This window comes from Gymnogyps californianus, chromosome 5 (genome assembly GCF_018139145.2).
Source record: "Gymnogyps californianus isolate 813 chromosome 5, ASM1813914v2, whole genome shotgun sequence".
NCBI lineage: Eukaryota > Metazoa > Chordata > Aves > Accipitriformes > Cathartidae > Gymnogyps > Gymnogyps californianus.
Window position 1 is genome coordinate 59,302,833 of NC_059475.1, and position 15,654 is coordinate 59,318,486.

At 36.8% G+C, this 15,654-nt stretch overlaps 1 protein-coding gene across 3 annotated transcripts in view; it reads left to right on the plus strand.

The window, feature by feature from the left end:
• The window catches only part of TECPR2 (tectonin beta-propeller repeat containing 2), a 46,758-nt gene that overhangs the window by 945 nt on the left and 30,159 nt on the right, over window positions 1-15,654 (plus strand). For 2 of the 3 annotated variants that reach the window (XR_007766504.1, XM_050897228.1), the window contains exons 1-10: window positions 2,659-2,698; window positions 3,550-3,834; window positions 3,948-4,076; window positions 4,501-4,632; window positions 6,193-6,350; window positions 7,485-7,797; window positions 8,591-8,723; window positions 10,065-10,535; window positions 11,187-12,181; window positions 13,638-13,821. Coding sequence is in view for 2 of the 3 variants with exons in the window: in XM_050897228.1 (XP_050753185.1) it covers window positions 2,696-2,698; window positions 3,550-3,834; window positions 3,948-4,076; window positions 4,501-4,632; window positions 6,193-6,350; window positions 7,485-7,797; window positions 8,591-8,723; window positions 10,065-10,535; window positions 11,187-12,181; window positions 13,638-13,821 (2,803 nt within the window). In the remaining variant the exon portion in view is untranslated. Of the gene's footprint in view, window positions 1-2,658; window positions 2,699-3,549; window positions 3,835-3,947; window positions 4,077-4,500; window positions 4,633-6,192; window positions 6,351-7,484; window positions 7,798-8,590; window positions 8,724-10,064; window positions 10,536-11,186; window positions 12,182-13,637; window positions 13,822-15,654 lie in introns of those variants that run through there. The other variant, XM_050897229.1, reaches the window with a different exon arrangement.

Below are 15,654 nucleotides of genomic sequence, written 5' to 3' on the forward strand. Positions count from 1 at the left end.
GTCAGGTAGCCTGCTCCTTAGGCTAAAAATGTGAGAAGTATTAGAAAATAAAACTGGATTTCTTTTTAGTTGGCAGGATCTAGCTGAGATCAGAGACTTGTGTTTAACTGTGGTCATATATATGAGTTTGTCAATACTCTGAAGAGCTTAAATTTAAGTTTTTATGCCAAAGAATAAAAAAACCAGAGCTCTTATCCCTCTTGTACGGACAGGACACTTGGGCTCAGAGAAATGTAGTGGCAGCTTTACCCTCCTGCAGTCAATCTGTGGCATACCCTGGCATTGAACCTTTAACCACTGCCTATCTGTTTAACCATGGGATTATCTCTCGCCTTGGTTGCCTCTGTTAGGCAGCATTAAGCCTTATTGCTGTTTCTGAGACCAGAGAAAATTTTTAAAAAGTTTGCTTTTCAAAACATGGCCTTGAATGCAATATTTAAAAGCTTGTGAACTTTGTGAGTTGAGAAGGAAGGACTGTCTTTGTCTGGTGATTGTTTTTGATATGCAACATAAGGTATTTTTCTCTACTTTATCTCTGCTGCAGGATAGCTGCTTAGCACAAGCTGATTTGCCCTATACGACTGTTATGTACTTCAGAGTAACTGTGGCTGACACAGAGTGAACATGCGCATCCAATTCCAAAATCTGACTGAGAAAATAGATTATATCCACTGTTTGCCTTTGATTAATGAAGTAGGAAAAACAGATAACAAATAATCCTAAAGCTGTTAATAAAGAGAAAGAGACTACATGTGATACACCACTGTGATTGGGGGGTTTCACACAAGCAGTGCAAGTGTTTTGTTAGTCTGTAAACCACTCGAGATGAAACTAATTTGTGTATGATAGCAAGAAATTATTAATATGTTTTTTGATTGTGCAAGGTGAGTGGGTTAGAGAACAAAACTTAATTTCATTTTTTTACAACTTTGCCATCAGAGAAGATTGAAATAAGATTGTATATGCGTTTTATGAAGAGTGAGAACCCTAACCTGACAACAGGTTTTATTAGTTTAACTTAGCATATGACAAGAAATAATTCCTCCCAGTGTTTTCTGTGGGGGGAAAAACCCTATCAAACTCTCCCTTTTTTTTCCTCTTTTTAAATTAAGTGTAAACTTATAAAACATGCATCAGGTTGCACATAGGGTTGTTGTACAGGAAAGAGTCTTTTTCTGGATAATACAAATTTCCATAATTCCATAGTTTGTAATGAATTACTATGTTTTTAACAGTTTAGTTGAGCTGGAAGGATAAGTGATGGTAACTAAAAGAGAGAATGAGTTTTGAGGACTTGCAAGGTCCTTTGGCAACTGGGGGAGTGTGAGATGGTTCCAGCTACGAGAGCAGCTTCAGATGATGACAGATGTGAATTGTAGGAGTGGCAAAGGGGACTTAAAAACCAAAATATGTGAAATTCATGAGGCAGTAGCTGGGGAGTGATAGAAGTTGAAATTAGACAGAGGAAGATTTGTACATGTGAGACTCTGGACAAAGAATGGATTTTACTTTATTAGAAAAAAGAAAGAAGGAAAAAAAAACCCAGCAGCTAGTAAAATTACTAAACTGGCAAAGCAGCATGTTTAGAACAGCAAACGAGAGACTTTAGCAGTGGGTTCTCTCTTTTATTTAGTGGAGTGTAGATAGAAGGTAATGCTGAAGAAAAGGGCAGGAGACCTAAAATACAGGATAGGAAATAGATGGTGTGTGAAAATACTGTAGAAGAGTGGTGATGCACTGAGGTTATCTGTTAACTTAGTAAACAACTCTGAAAGGAACTCTTCATTCAAAAATAGTTTGGACACATTAATCAGCTAATCCTTGTGATATTTTATGAAATAGGTGTCATGACAGGTAGTAAACACTGGAGGAGACTGGAATTAATTTCTAAGCTTTAGCAAGCAGTAAAATTTATCACAATTAAGAACATCTAGTAACTACTGCTAGTTTATTTACTGGCAGTTTTTGTAACACAGATAAAATATGGGTCCAGTAACCAATCTTTATTCCTGCGGCCTTGTCTAACATGAGCTTGAATGGGTAATGTCACGCAAGTAATCCCTTTGGATTTAATGGAATTGTGTGTTGACAGCAAGTGTTGCGGGGCCCAAAGCCAGCGTGCTGGATCCTGTTGCACAATAACTGAAATAGTTTGAAAATTGAGACATGAGAGCTTTTCACAGTAATGGAGATATTAAACTGGAACAGATGTATTTTTTCTAATTTAGTTCATATATACTGTAAGCAATGTGTGAAGCTGCCAAACAAACACCATTTTCCATCCTTAGAGAAATAAAAACTAGACACAATAGGACATATCACACAAATTGCAATAGGAATACTTACAGAATAATTTTGAGCATTTAGAAGTGTTTCTAACTTCAACTGGCATATTCCTGTTTTTTGTTTCTCTAAGGAAGCTGTAACTCTGCTGAAGCTTAAGAAAATCTTCAATATTAGGGGCTTAACCCTTAATCGGACTTGCTCGTGGCAAAATAAAATTCAAGAAGTGAAGGTTTCTTTCCTTTTACGTGTTCCAAAGTCATCCATGAGGAGAATAACTACTGCTGCAAAATGTTCTTGTCAAGGCTGTCACCCCACGATGAGAAAAATTACTGGGTTTAATTAAATTTAAAAAATATTTTAATGTCATGGTCGTATCAGCTTTTTCTGAAGATCCCAGTACATTATTACTATGGTGAGCTGTGACTACATTTTTTTCTCGAAGGAGGCAAACAGAATCTTTGTTTCCGTTATTCTTAGAAAGATACCAGGATTGTCCCCTAAGTATATTTGCAGTGTCGCTCATCAGCATGAAATTATTTGCTTAACCATAAAGGGAAACATAGGCATATGGTACTTTTTTCTCTTTGCTCCTTATCTTTCTAAATTCAGTTGCTACATGGATATTTTCCTGTGTCTGTCAAACTGGGATTTCTTTCGTTTCTGCATTGCCCCTTTCTTCACACACTATTCTTATTTTTTGGTTGTTATTTGATTATATAGCAGATGTAGCTCTAACTGAATTGTTTCTCAACAATGTTTTCTTGGGGTGCAGGGCCTTAAGGTGTTAAGCATAAATACTATTCTGACGCTTTGATCTTATAGCACTGTCTAACACAGTGACTATCCCATGCTCTGAGCCCTGGGAGGATTAAGGGTAGAATTTGCAGATAGATGAGGAAGTATACCGCATGGATTGTTCAGCGTCAGAGCCCTTACAGTTCTTTCACTAGCCAGATGAGGAGAAATACTGCATTTGAACTCAACTTTGTCAGACTCACAGCTGCAAGAAAAAGTGGGTCCCATATTTAGTGGTTACCATACATCCTTAAGATAATGGCTGAACCTAAGAAATAAGCTTATTCTTAAGAAAAACGTTCTTCTAAGAATGACTTACAGTCACTAGAAGAGTTTAACTTGCTTTTTCTTTGTACAAAACAAAACCTAAGAATTTTCTGCATCCCTACTTGCTAAATGGTGGTTTTCTGTTAACCATTTACTCTTTCCAAAGAAGTTAATGACATGTCTTTTGCTTTTGTCTTTCAGATTTCCTTATGTGGTCAAGTAGATGTGTTTATTTCAGCCTTAAAATTGTTTATGCAAATGCTTGCTATGGCATCTGTGGCTTCACCGGTTATATTTAAGGAGTTTTGCCCGTTATATTATCTTCTGAATGCCATTCCTACAAAGGTCCAAAAAGGCTTTCGCTCTATTGTGGTATACCTCACAGCACTTGATACCAATGGAGACTACATTGCTGTGGGGAGCAGCATTGGAATGCTTTATCTCTACTGCAGACATTTAAACCAGATGAAAAAATATAATTTTGAGGTAAATACTAACTTTTACTCTTGTGTCTTCTAGTGAAGTTGAGTTGCTCAGAATTGAGCTGCTGTTTGTCGCTCATTAACTTTGTGGGTTTTACATATGGTTTGTTTCAACAGGGGAAGTGTGAATCTATTACTTTTGTAAAGCTGTTGAGTTGTTTCGATGATCTAGTTGCTGTTGGTACAGCCTCAGGTCGGGTTGCAGTTTTTCAGCTTGTCTCTTCATTACCTGGAAGAAACAAACAGGTAAATCTTTGCATTTGGCTAAAATTCTGTGAGGTTTAGTATCGTGAATCCTAGTAGAGTGTTACTGTGATTCTTTATAATAGTGAAAACCAGAGAATTTTGCCTGATGAAATATCTGTGAATATGTTTTAAGCTTCATATGTCAAGCTTATAAAAGCAATAATCTTACAGCATGCTTTTAATTACAAAAGGTATATTTAATCAAAAATGTTTTTGAGAAGTTCCTCGTTTGTAATAACTGGCTGAGCTATTTGGTGGTGGGTTTTTTGATTGTTTGTTTAGGGTTTTTTTGTGCTAAATAAAAATTAGAATGACCTGCAATTTTGTACTTGACCTCTGATTTATCAGTCCAAGTCACTGAATAGATTTTTGTCTGCGTTTTCTCTTCCCCTCATTCTTGTATTGCTTTGGTATTGTTTCATAGCTTCGGAGATTTGACGTTGCTGGTATCCACAAAAGTAGCATTACAGCTTTAGCTTGGAGTCCCAATGGAATGAAATTATTCTCTGGAGATGACAAAGGGAAGATTGTCTACTCTGCCCTAGACCTAGACCAGGTGAGCATTTATTATAGAGACCTTAATTCCCATTTACAGTTTTCTGAAAGAATGCTTGTGTGTTTAAATATTTAGCAGTTAGTTAATTGCTTAATATCGTGTATTTAGTTGGACTGCTTTATTGCTATGTGTACACTTGGCCAAGTGTGCACACACCCAGCAAGACAACCATGGGGTATCCTTCACAACTGCCTTACTGTCCTGGTTTCGGCTGGGATAGAGTTAATTTTCTTCTTTGTAGCTGGTACAGTGCTGTGTTTTGGATTTAGTGTGAGAATAATGTTGATAACACACTGATGTTTTAGTTGTTGCTAAGTAGCGCTTATCCTAAGTTAAGGACTTTTCAGTTTCCCATGCTCTGCCAGCAAGCAGGTGTGCAAGAAGCTGGGAGGGAGCACAGCTGGGGCAGCTGACCTGAACTAGCCAAAGGGGTATTCCATACCATAGAAAGTCATGCTCAGTATATAAACTGGGGGGAGTTGGCTGGGAGGGGCAGATCGGTCAGCGGGTGGTGAGCAATTGCATTGTGCATCGCTGTTTTTTTTCTTGGGTTTTATTTCTTTTTTTCTTTTTTCCTTTTTTTGTTATATTCCTTTTCATTACTATTATCATATTATATTTTATTATTATTATATTTTATTTACTTTAGTTATTAGACCGTTCTTATCTCAACCCACAAGTTTTACTTCTTTTTTCCTGATTCTCCTTCCCATCCCACTGGGAGTCGGGGAGGACTGAGTGAGCGGTTGCGTGGTGCTTAGTTCCTGGCTGGGATTAAACCATGACACTTACCTTTTTTAAAAAATAAAGTATAAAGAAAAAGTGGTGATCTTTCTCATTTTATCATGTTTCTGTCTGAAATAACTATCATATCTTCCTTCAGCTTTCAGCCAGTACTTTCTCTTTTGTTTGGAAAGTTCACTTTTGAATAATGTAATGTTGCTGATTCACTATATTGGTGAAGTACTTTTTTTAGAATTGTTTGGCATCTCAGTCTAGAGTGTAGAATGACAGTAATATTTGGGTTCTACTGGATGACTAGCATGTTACCAGTAAATGGAATTTTTCTAATGTCTTGTTAAGCAATACAGACCTGGGACATCAACAAAATAAGTACTAACTTGAATTTCTATATGGGGGAAAAGTTCAAACAACAGCCATCCTGATTTGCTTATGACTGTCCCTCATTTGATTTGACAAAAAGGTTTTACATTTCCAAATGCAACGATTGTCTCAGCATTGTATGACCTGGCAGTGCCGAAGAAGGAAGAAAATGTGTCCTAGAGTTTCTATGGATTTCAAGTGAAATGTGTTAGCTAATATTCCAAGAGAAATTGAATTTCATAGTGTGCCACTGTGGTACACACAATCTGACTCCCCTCTTGTCTGCATAAAGGAGCTCCACATTCATTAAGTGAACTTTGTGCAACAGTAGTTAAAAAGCTTTTGTTTGTTTGTTTGTTTTTTCTTTCTTGGGCTTATTAATTTCTTTGAAGTGTTAGTTATTACCTTATATTTTTAGAAAGGTTGACTCTTGTTAATTGCATGTATCTTTAAAAGGGTATTTGCAACTCCAGCCTTGTATTGGAAGAGCCATCTTCAATTGTCCAGTTGGATTACAACCAGAAAGTGCTGCTTGTCTCTACTTTACAACGGACTCTACTTTTTAACACAGAAGAGAAATCTGTCAAGCAAGTTGGAACACAGCCCAGAAAAAAGTAACCCTCATAAAATCTTGATGCAGGCACATCTATCAATTCTAGCTTTTCAGAGTGGATTACAGAAAGTGTGATCTAAGCAGTGAAATTAATACAACACAGCAGCCTGCTCATAAAAAGTTAGTTACAGTAGCTATGTGTGCTCAAACATGAAATGACAATTCTACCTACTTAGAAAGTACATGGTTGCAAATATGTTACAATCATATTTTCAGGGCACTATTATGCAAAAATATTTAAGATGTTTTGTCATTGTTTAGAGTGAAATCGCTGCCAAACTTCCTCTGCCGTCCCTCTTGGTTTAATGTGACTTGGTGTGAGCAAGCATTGTAATCAGGTTCATCTAATGGGTGATGTAATATCTGATGCAAAAAGCAAATCAGCATCCCAATTTTTCTTATACACTGAAGTGAATTAAAAGGGAAAATGTACAGTAAGCACTTAAAGTTGACTTGAAGGCTAGGAACTTCTTGTATGACTTTCTGGCATCTTCTGTTGTGTCATCTCTCTTGAATATGAAGGAAGAGGGAACCCAGTCTTAGAACAGCATGACTGTATGTATCTGGAAGTAGAGGAAACTGACTCTTGAAAGAAGGTTTATAATGTATCTTTCAGGGATATGAATAGTAAGAGGAATACCAAGGACTATCTTCTGTATGAGGGGTTTTCTTGGGTCATAGTAGTGGTGTTTTTATGCATGAGAGATGAAGATTTTTAAGAGTTGAGGTCTGTTCTGTGCTTCTTGCAAGTAGAGGTCGTCCGTTTCTTAGCATTAGTTTGTAGTGGTTTACCTGTTTTTTATTAATTCTGGGAGAAGGATGACTGCATAGTAGGATCTTTCCGAGATGGACAAAGAGTACTGTTAAGGCTATGAAGCTTATTAGGAGGAGTCATTTAACTTGCCTAGTAGGTGTAGTGTCTGACCTCTAAAGCTAAAGGAAAACTGTTGTTATTTGGAAGCACTGTTCTTGTCTTACTGTAACCAAATTTGTACTTCAGACATTTAACTGAATACTTTAATCAAAGACTTTTATTTTTGATAATTTGCAGTTGTAAATTTGTGCCGTTAGTTTTAAAAATTGTTTCTAAGTTTAGTATATAGTTTTTAAAATAAATTCTTCTTTTGCATTTTAGCACTGGCAAATTTGGAGCATGTTTTATACCTGGCCTATGTAAACAGAGTGACCTGACACTATTTGCTGCGAGACCTGGGCTTCGTCTCTGGAAGTCTGATGTTCACGGAACTGTTCAGGCCACATTCATATTGAAAGATGTATTTGCTGGAGGAATAAAAACTTTTGAACTGTATCCTCGTTTGGAACCACCTGACAGAGGAAGTTACAGCTCTCCAGAGAAACACCTTGGGCTTGTTTCGTGCTTTTTCCGAGAAGGATGGGTGCTGACCTGGAATGAATACAGCATCTACTTACTCGACACTGTGAACCAGGTAGATGAATCTTGTGGGTGCATATTTTGTTTCTTACTTGGTTTTGTTCATGCTATGCCGTGAGTCTCTCTTTGGGTTATCCATTATACTTCTAAGATTTAAATCCATATTTAAACCTAACAAAGAAGACTTTATTCTCTCCCTCTTCAAGTTGTCATTGTAATGATATACTCACAAACTAGCTCGGTATATTATAGGTGAAAATCAAATGTATTTAAAGCTTTCAGTCCAGGTGTTAACATCATAATCAATTCTGATACTTAGCAAAGCATATATAAATCTAAAATCTAGTAATTAATGCAAAAAGAAGTTTTAGGCCTATAAACTGTGCCTGGAACTACTTATTCTTTCCCTTCGACTACTGTTGGTGTCTGCAAAAAACCAAGTATTACATTTTATTTGGTATAGAGTGAGCTGTTAGCTATTTTGTTGTCTTAAAAGTGCGTATGAAAGTGAATACAAGCTAGTATTAAACATTTATACTGTGGCTCTTCTGTGCCACCAAATTGTATATTGTTTAAGTTGTTGTTATGTTGTTGCTGCTAGTTTGGACAGAGAAATTGAATAGATCTATGGAATTAAAATTAGTATAAAAATGAGCTACATCATGATTAAAGGGTGCTTTCCTGTTTCTTTTTTCTATTTTCTTTATTTTTGGTAAGAGAAAAATCTTTATTCTGTAGCTATATATGTTGAAGAAATTCCAGTGAGCACTTCTGTTAAGAGCACCATCTTGTCCAAACAGTGTGTTAATCTGATGCCAATTATTTCTTTCTGTGTTGACTCTTTATAGGCTTTGATTGGTGGCTTGGAAGGATATGGTGATATTGTGTCTGTGTCCTGTACCAGCAATGAGATTTTTCTGTTAAAGGGAGATAGAGACATAATAAGAATTTCAAGTAGACCTGAAGGACTGTCATCAATAGGTTTGTATAGATTAGCAAACTTTATGTACCTCATGGAACATGGTGCCTATCATACTTTTTTAAATATTAAAAAAAACCAAACAAACAACCCAAACCCCACACAAAAACCTTCAGGTTATTGCAAAAACCTGCCAGGTTCTGTGGAGTTACTTATCTGTTTCTACAGATGATATTTAGAGGTCTGATTTATCTGCTCATCTGAGCTTCTGTTTTGGCTGCAGTGAGAATGGGGGCATTAAGAAATTAATTATGATTCATTTTTTTGAGAGTGGATCAGCATTATCCTAGCCAGGCATCTCTAATCTGTGCATTTGAGACCTTATTCTAAACCATAATGCTGAAGCAATCTGGATTCCTGATCATGGTTATCTCTTTACTGATCAGCCTCAATTGTCTGGGTTGGAGATACCTGAATATGTTGATTCTGTACCACCTGTCAACACCCACATTCCAGAGGAAATCTCAGCCTTCCCAGCAATAAAAAAGAAAGAACTGGCAAAAACCCCAAAGAAGACTCACTAAAATTCCAAAAAGAATTTGAGAGATTATTTTCTTATTTGTTGCCATCTGAGTTCAGCATCTATGTTACTAGAACTCTCTAAATGGGATTAATAATACTTCCTTAATGATGATGCTGGCTGATTTCTCAATCATAAAGATTGTAAACACCATTATCCAGCATATTACACTCACAGAAGGACTACTTATGCATTTAAAATACTCCATCTTAGCTTTGTATTAGCAAAATGCTAGTAAATACACTATGAGGTCTTACTGAATGCTAGAGAACTTAACTTTCTTATCGTTGAGTATTAGCGATAGGTTTAGTCATTTAAGCAGTTTTTTACTTACAAACTTCTAGGGGGTGTTTATTATTTTAATCTTAACTTCCAAGTGTAGCTTGAAAGGAGCCTTCTTGAAATATATCGTCTTCTAATTACCACAGTGGTTTATCTGGTAAATTTTCCTGGATTTTTTTCAAGATACTGAATGTTTGAATGAAGAAGTTGAACGTACAGGGTGGCACTTCACTGTGTGATACAGTTGGGTCTTCCAAGCTAAAGACCTGTACCATTCTTCATACATAAACATAAATTCAGAATTTTGCTAATAGAAGTTTGATACAGGCTTTAGGGATTGATTTTACTAAAATGATTTCATATAGATTTACTTACATGAAGTTTAGATTGTGTGTGTGCATATATATATTTGAAATGTTGCGAACTTAGATAGAATGTTTTTCCATTGCATAAAGCTTCTTTTCTTTCAGTAGTCTCCAAGAACTATGCCCCTACCCACCTGACGCACTAGTATTTATATTTTTATTTTTCTTTTGGTCAGTTTCAGATGTGAATTCAAAATTGTGGAATCCTTTAACAGATACAAGTCCTAAATTGCTGACCCCATCATCAGTAGTTGCATCTGTGTCATCTAGCCCTTCAGTGGAAACGGATAAAAAAATGGTTACTTCCCCTTCAGTTATTGGTGATAAAAATGACTCTTATTCTTTAGTGAAAGATGATCTGGAAACTCCAACGCTATCGGAGAAAAGTTTTGATAGAATGGGAGACTTGAGCAATGAAACAAGAAAAAGGGGCTGCTCTGTAGTAAGTGAATCAAGAAGCAGGAGCAGTTCAGTAAATTCTGGGGACAGTGGCTCTAGCTTTATGATATGTGCGGACCAACTTTCAGAAGCTCAGAGAGAAGGTCAACTTTCTTCACAACGGTTCAGCACAATCAGCTCTGAAGATTTTGATCAAGAACTCATTGTAAAGCCAATTAAAGTGAAAAAGAAAAAAAAGAAGAAACAAGGTAAGTCTAGCAGAACTTGCCCTGCCACTGCTCATTATTAGAACATGTCACTTTTGATGTTTCACACAAGAGTGTGTGTGTGTTTGACATGCTTTGTTTATATTGTGTTGTCATGCTCTTGAGATATTTGAGTGGTTGTGGGCCATTTATGTTTAAGATGAAAGTCTGTTTTGAAAGTGATAAATTGATTAAGTCTTTTTAAAGCTATTTGTTTTATTCTTTTAACTTTGTTTTGCTTTATGTAAACATGCTTAAGGTTCTAATATATGGGTTAATGTTAACATACAGTGAACTCTGCTTCCAGTTTTATGTTGGAATTGTGTAGTATCTATTAATCCTATTTAGAATACTTGACAGTGTCTTTCTTAGCCATGGTTTTTAGTTTGTTAAAACAGTGTGAGTACTTGATTATTCTAATTGTTTACTATATTGGTGTTACAACTTTAAAATGTTCTGCTATTAAGCCTTTTTTGGCTTTATGTGTATCATTTAGTGTTGAAGTTGAAAAAAATCAGTATGTTGAAATTTAGATTTAACTCTATTCTTCCCCCAATGATAAAAATATTTTAATTTCTTACTTTGCATCATAATTTAATAGATTTTATTAATATTATTTCTCCCCCCCCTCTTTTTTTTGTTTTGTGAGAACAGAAGGTGGGACCAGGAAAACCCACAGCTCTCTGGAACGTACACCAATTTATGAGCGTCAGCTTTCTGGTGATAGTCCACACTCATTGAATGCAGACTCCTTTTCCATGACTTCCAGCCTAATGAGTGGCAGCATTGATCACTTGAGTACTGGATCTCCAGATCAGGAAAGCATGTTCAGTGTGGAGTCGCATACAACCTTGCAAGAAGATAATGGTTCGGAAACTTTCAGTGTCCTACAGTCTCCTGAGTCTGCGACTGTACTAATTAATGAAGAAAATGGAGATATGGTTGATTTACAGAAACTTCCAAACAGTGACAGTGGCATGGGTACTTCAACTATTATAGATACTTTGACATCTGTCTCTCCTCTCATCCTCACAGAAGACTTGACAAGCAGTGTTGATGGTGAATATAATGGTAGTGTGGTTTCTGCAAGCAATGAACGCTGTCTTGGAAAGCTTAGCCAAGAGGAGGAGCAGGATTTTCCTACATTGTGTAAAATAGATGAAAATTTAGATAAAATGAAGCTGCAGGATACTGAAAAATCTTTTGAAGAGCCAGACCTTACAGACCAAATGTTTTTGGAATGTGACAGTGTACTTGGTGTTCAGACATCACTGACACCAAAGGAAAGTGATGAAACTGATAGGGAAGACCAACAGCAACTCTCTCTAATACACAGCGCCCTGTCAGATCCTTCTGTGCTCCACTTTGGCATCTCTAATGATGTTTGTTCAGATAACACTTCCATTTCTGGATGGAATTTTGAAAGTGCAATCAAAGCTAAATCTAGTTCTAGCACTGCTGAATGGGTAACAGACACTCATGAAAGTAAGACTGAGAAATCTGCCTCAAGTGATGAAGAGGATATTTATGGACATGGATTACCGTATTCATCCTCAGAGACTAGCATGCCTGAAGTTGGTGCTGGGCCTGGTTCCCAGGATGTGGCCAAGATAAGCCTAGATGAAATGGTGCTGTTAAAAACTGATCAGGTATACGTTTTCAATTTAGTTAAAATACATAATTGCAGCATTTCAAAAGAAACATCCATGTAATTACTATCCTTTACTTCTTTAGGAAAGCAGGTTTTTTCTGACTTGATTTGAGTAAACAAGTAAAGCATAAAGCCAAACAGCAATATGTGTTGTAACTCTTAGGAAATGTGATGTATCTGACTTCAGAATGGTTGATGTATGCTTACAATGTGAAGAAGGTGCACTGACTGTATTATTCCCAGCTCAACAAAAGTGCTGTCATAAACCATTGAAGAGTGAACAGTAAACCCAAGTCATGCTCAAAGGCTGCTCCTTGTTTGGGTCTCCAGTAACCCAAATTCTGCACGATGCTGTTCCCAACTTCAACTGACTTCGTGGGGAATTAATGCTGATTATCTCACATAGCTGGTCCCTGGTTAAGGATCACTTTACCTGTAAATACTCAGAATAAGGATTAGTCTTTCTTTGTGCCCTAGACAGCAGTTAGTACTATTTAAAATGTTGACATTTTTCATTTTTCTGTTATCCCTCTTTCCTTCATTGTTACTTTGTGGGTGAACATTTCCAGAAATAGTAATTCTCATATAGACTATAGAAAAGAAGTACTAAAATTAATTGCAAAATCTGCAAAATTGCCCAAATCACTGAGAGTTTTAGCAGAAGTCTTAAGAAGGAAATACAGTTCTTCTAGGTTGGGTTTTTTGTTTCTTTTTACACCTATAACAGCATTGTATTGAGATCAACCAAATATTTGTTGATAAAGGTTGAGTTGTAAGTTGATGGTGTCCTATCTAGTAACAACTGCACCCCAAAGTGTAGAAAACACTTAATTTCAGGTTATGATATTCTTGCACTCTGGAATGTTTAGAAAAGCTCCACAGATGCTTGCATTATAGGTCAGTGCTTGGGTTCACCTTGTGCAAGCTGTCAAAATTTAAGATAGTCTGTAAACCAAATTTCTGCAATATGTGGCTCCTGTACCATACAGAGAGTATCGGAGTTGGATATTTAGCTGTGTCTGCACTCCAGCTATCTTGTTCCCTTTGCTCATCACTTCATAGACAATAAATAATTTCCTGAACTACAGACAGACTGTACATTTTTATGTATTCCTTTTTCCATCTACCATTTACTTTAAGTATGTGTTCTTTAATTAATAAGAGAAGATTTTCCACTTTTTGGAGGTAGATGACAGTGTGGAGGTTTTTTTTGTTTGGTTTTTTTTTGCGCTAAAACTGTTGTAGCAGTCTTATTTCACAGGACATACTACCTTAGAGAACACTGACAGATGTAGTTTTATTTTACACAAGGCAAATTTATTCATTGATGAAGGTACTTAAGAACCTTAAGTTCAGCTTTTTTTAATCAAAATATGGGAGCTGCTGGGCTTACCTAGCCATTTTCTTGTGCAGTTTGGAGACACCTGACACTGTTCTGACTCTACAGTTTTTAGTTTGCAGAGAGCTGGATGGGATACTCTGGCCCTGGTTACGGCATCCTGAGCCTGGTTGTCTCAGAGAAGTATATTTGGTGCCTGGACTACCGAGGCAGTCTGTACTGCAGCGCTCTTCCCGCGGCCGGGCTGCAGTGGCAGAAGTTTGAAGATGGTGTCCAGCAGGTGGCAGTTTCCCCCTCAGGTTGGTTGGCTTCTGCTTCCCGGTCACCTCCTAAAGAGAAAACTTGCACAGGCTTGTGCACTTTCTTTGCTTTTTTTTTTTTTTAATAACGGCAGTTATTTAATGAGGTGAAACTTGTTGTTTTTCTGAGATTACGGATACAGTTCAGTGCATATGTAATTTCCACGTAGGCAGGTTTTTTTTTTTTAATACAGTACTTCTAGAAACTTGGTTGTTTGAGACTTGTTTCATGTAAAAGTAGTGTGTTGGTTTTTTTTAAAAAAAAAAAAAAGCCATATTGGGTGATATGACTGCATCTTCACTACCTCTGCATACTGTGTTCTAGTGTAAGTGGCTGTCTTTCTAACAGGTTCACATTGCATTTTGGGAAGTTTTCAACATGAAATTTTCAACATGAAACATACCCGATTAAAGTGGACTTCAGAAGCAGCAGTTCAGTGGTGGGCAGAGATGAATGAAGAGGTCCTTGTCTATACAAAACCTTGGGTTTTGACACAGAACTGCTTATGATTCCAAATTTAAAATTATTTTTGTTGTAAATGTAGAATTGGTTTTGTGTATGGGTTTGTTTGTTGATTTGATTTTTTTTTTTTAAATACTAAAAAAAAAACCTTTTAATTTTTGATGCATTTGCATATGAGTTTTTCTGGATGGCTGGAAATGAGGATTATGTTGGATTAAAATTAAACGGGTTTTCGTTATAAACTTGTGTCACTTTTGGCCTTCCAGATTGTTCCAGAACTGGTGTGAAAATACAAGTTTCTCAGACATTTTCTTTACTTAGTCTCCTGTCTTGCCACTACTTTTCTTCCCCTGTCATCTCTAAAAGCACATGTCAATCTTCCCTTCTCTCTGTAGGGGAAGATTTGTTGTCTCTTTTTAAGAAAAGTGTTCTATTTGATCTGTAGCTGAGCTTTGTTATGGACAAAAAAATTTAGTGAGATCATAGGTTCATCCAGCTCAGTATCTTGTCCTTAACAGTGGTCAAAAGCAGATGCCTGCAGAAAAGTAAAAGGAATGGGCTAGCATGTATGATGTTTGCCCTTGGTAGTTTCAGACTGCAATTGTTGGTGGTTCAGAGATCTCCTGGGCAAAAGGCTGTTTCTCTGTGTTTATTAACCGTCAATTCCAGGAACTTGCCTGGTTTTTCATTGAATCCATACAAATTTCTAGCATCCACAGTTTCCCGTGGATGTATTAACACAAGAGCGTGTTAACCACAAACATCAAAATGGAGTCAAATGCTACTTTGTGGAATTATTCAAAGGAAGTTCATATGACAGTGCTCTGTATGCTCTGGTAGGAACCAGTATGGATGCCAATCAGCACTTAAGTTTGGAATTCCATTTGGTTTTCTTTTTCTGAGCTATCCTTGCTAATTCGAGTGAGGGGAAAAAATTCTCAAGATGGCTTTGTGCAGTTGCATTTCTGAGTTTTGTCTGCTCGTGACGTGCTACGTGACGAGCAGGTAATAGCACTGCCCACTGCAGTGTGAGACAGCATACCTGTTCAGGTGTTTGTCACTCATGAATGGTCCACGAAAGTTATGATTTTCTACTAGTATTTGTAAAAGGTGAAAGTACTACAATTAACCCCATTTCCTTTATGTACTGAGGACGTACCAGACTAGTACAGAAGCAAGCCATGAACTTCAGTCTCTTAACAGTAGGTTTATTTGGCCCTGACATGGAACTCGTTTTGTTTGTTAGTGTTCAGTGTATAACTAAGCAGAAGTGACTTGCATTTGAACATTTAAAAATCGCACATACTCTAATGGTAAATGCATTTCAGCAATTCCTAGAGAAGTGGGCCACTGTTCTGGTCTTGCTTTTT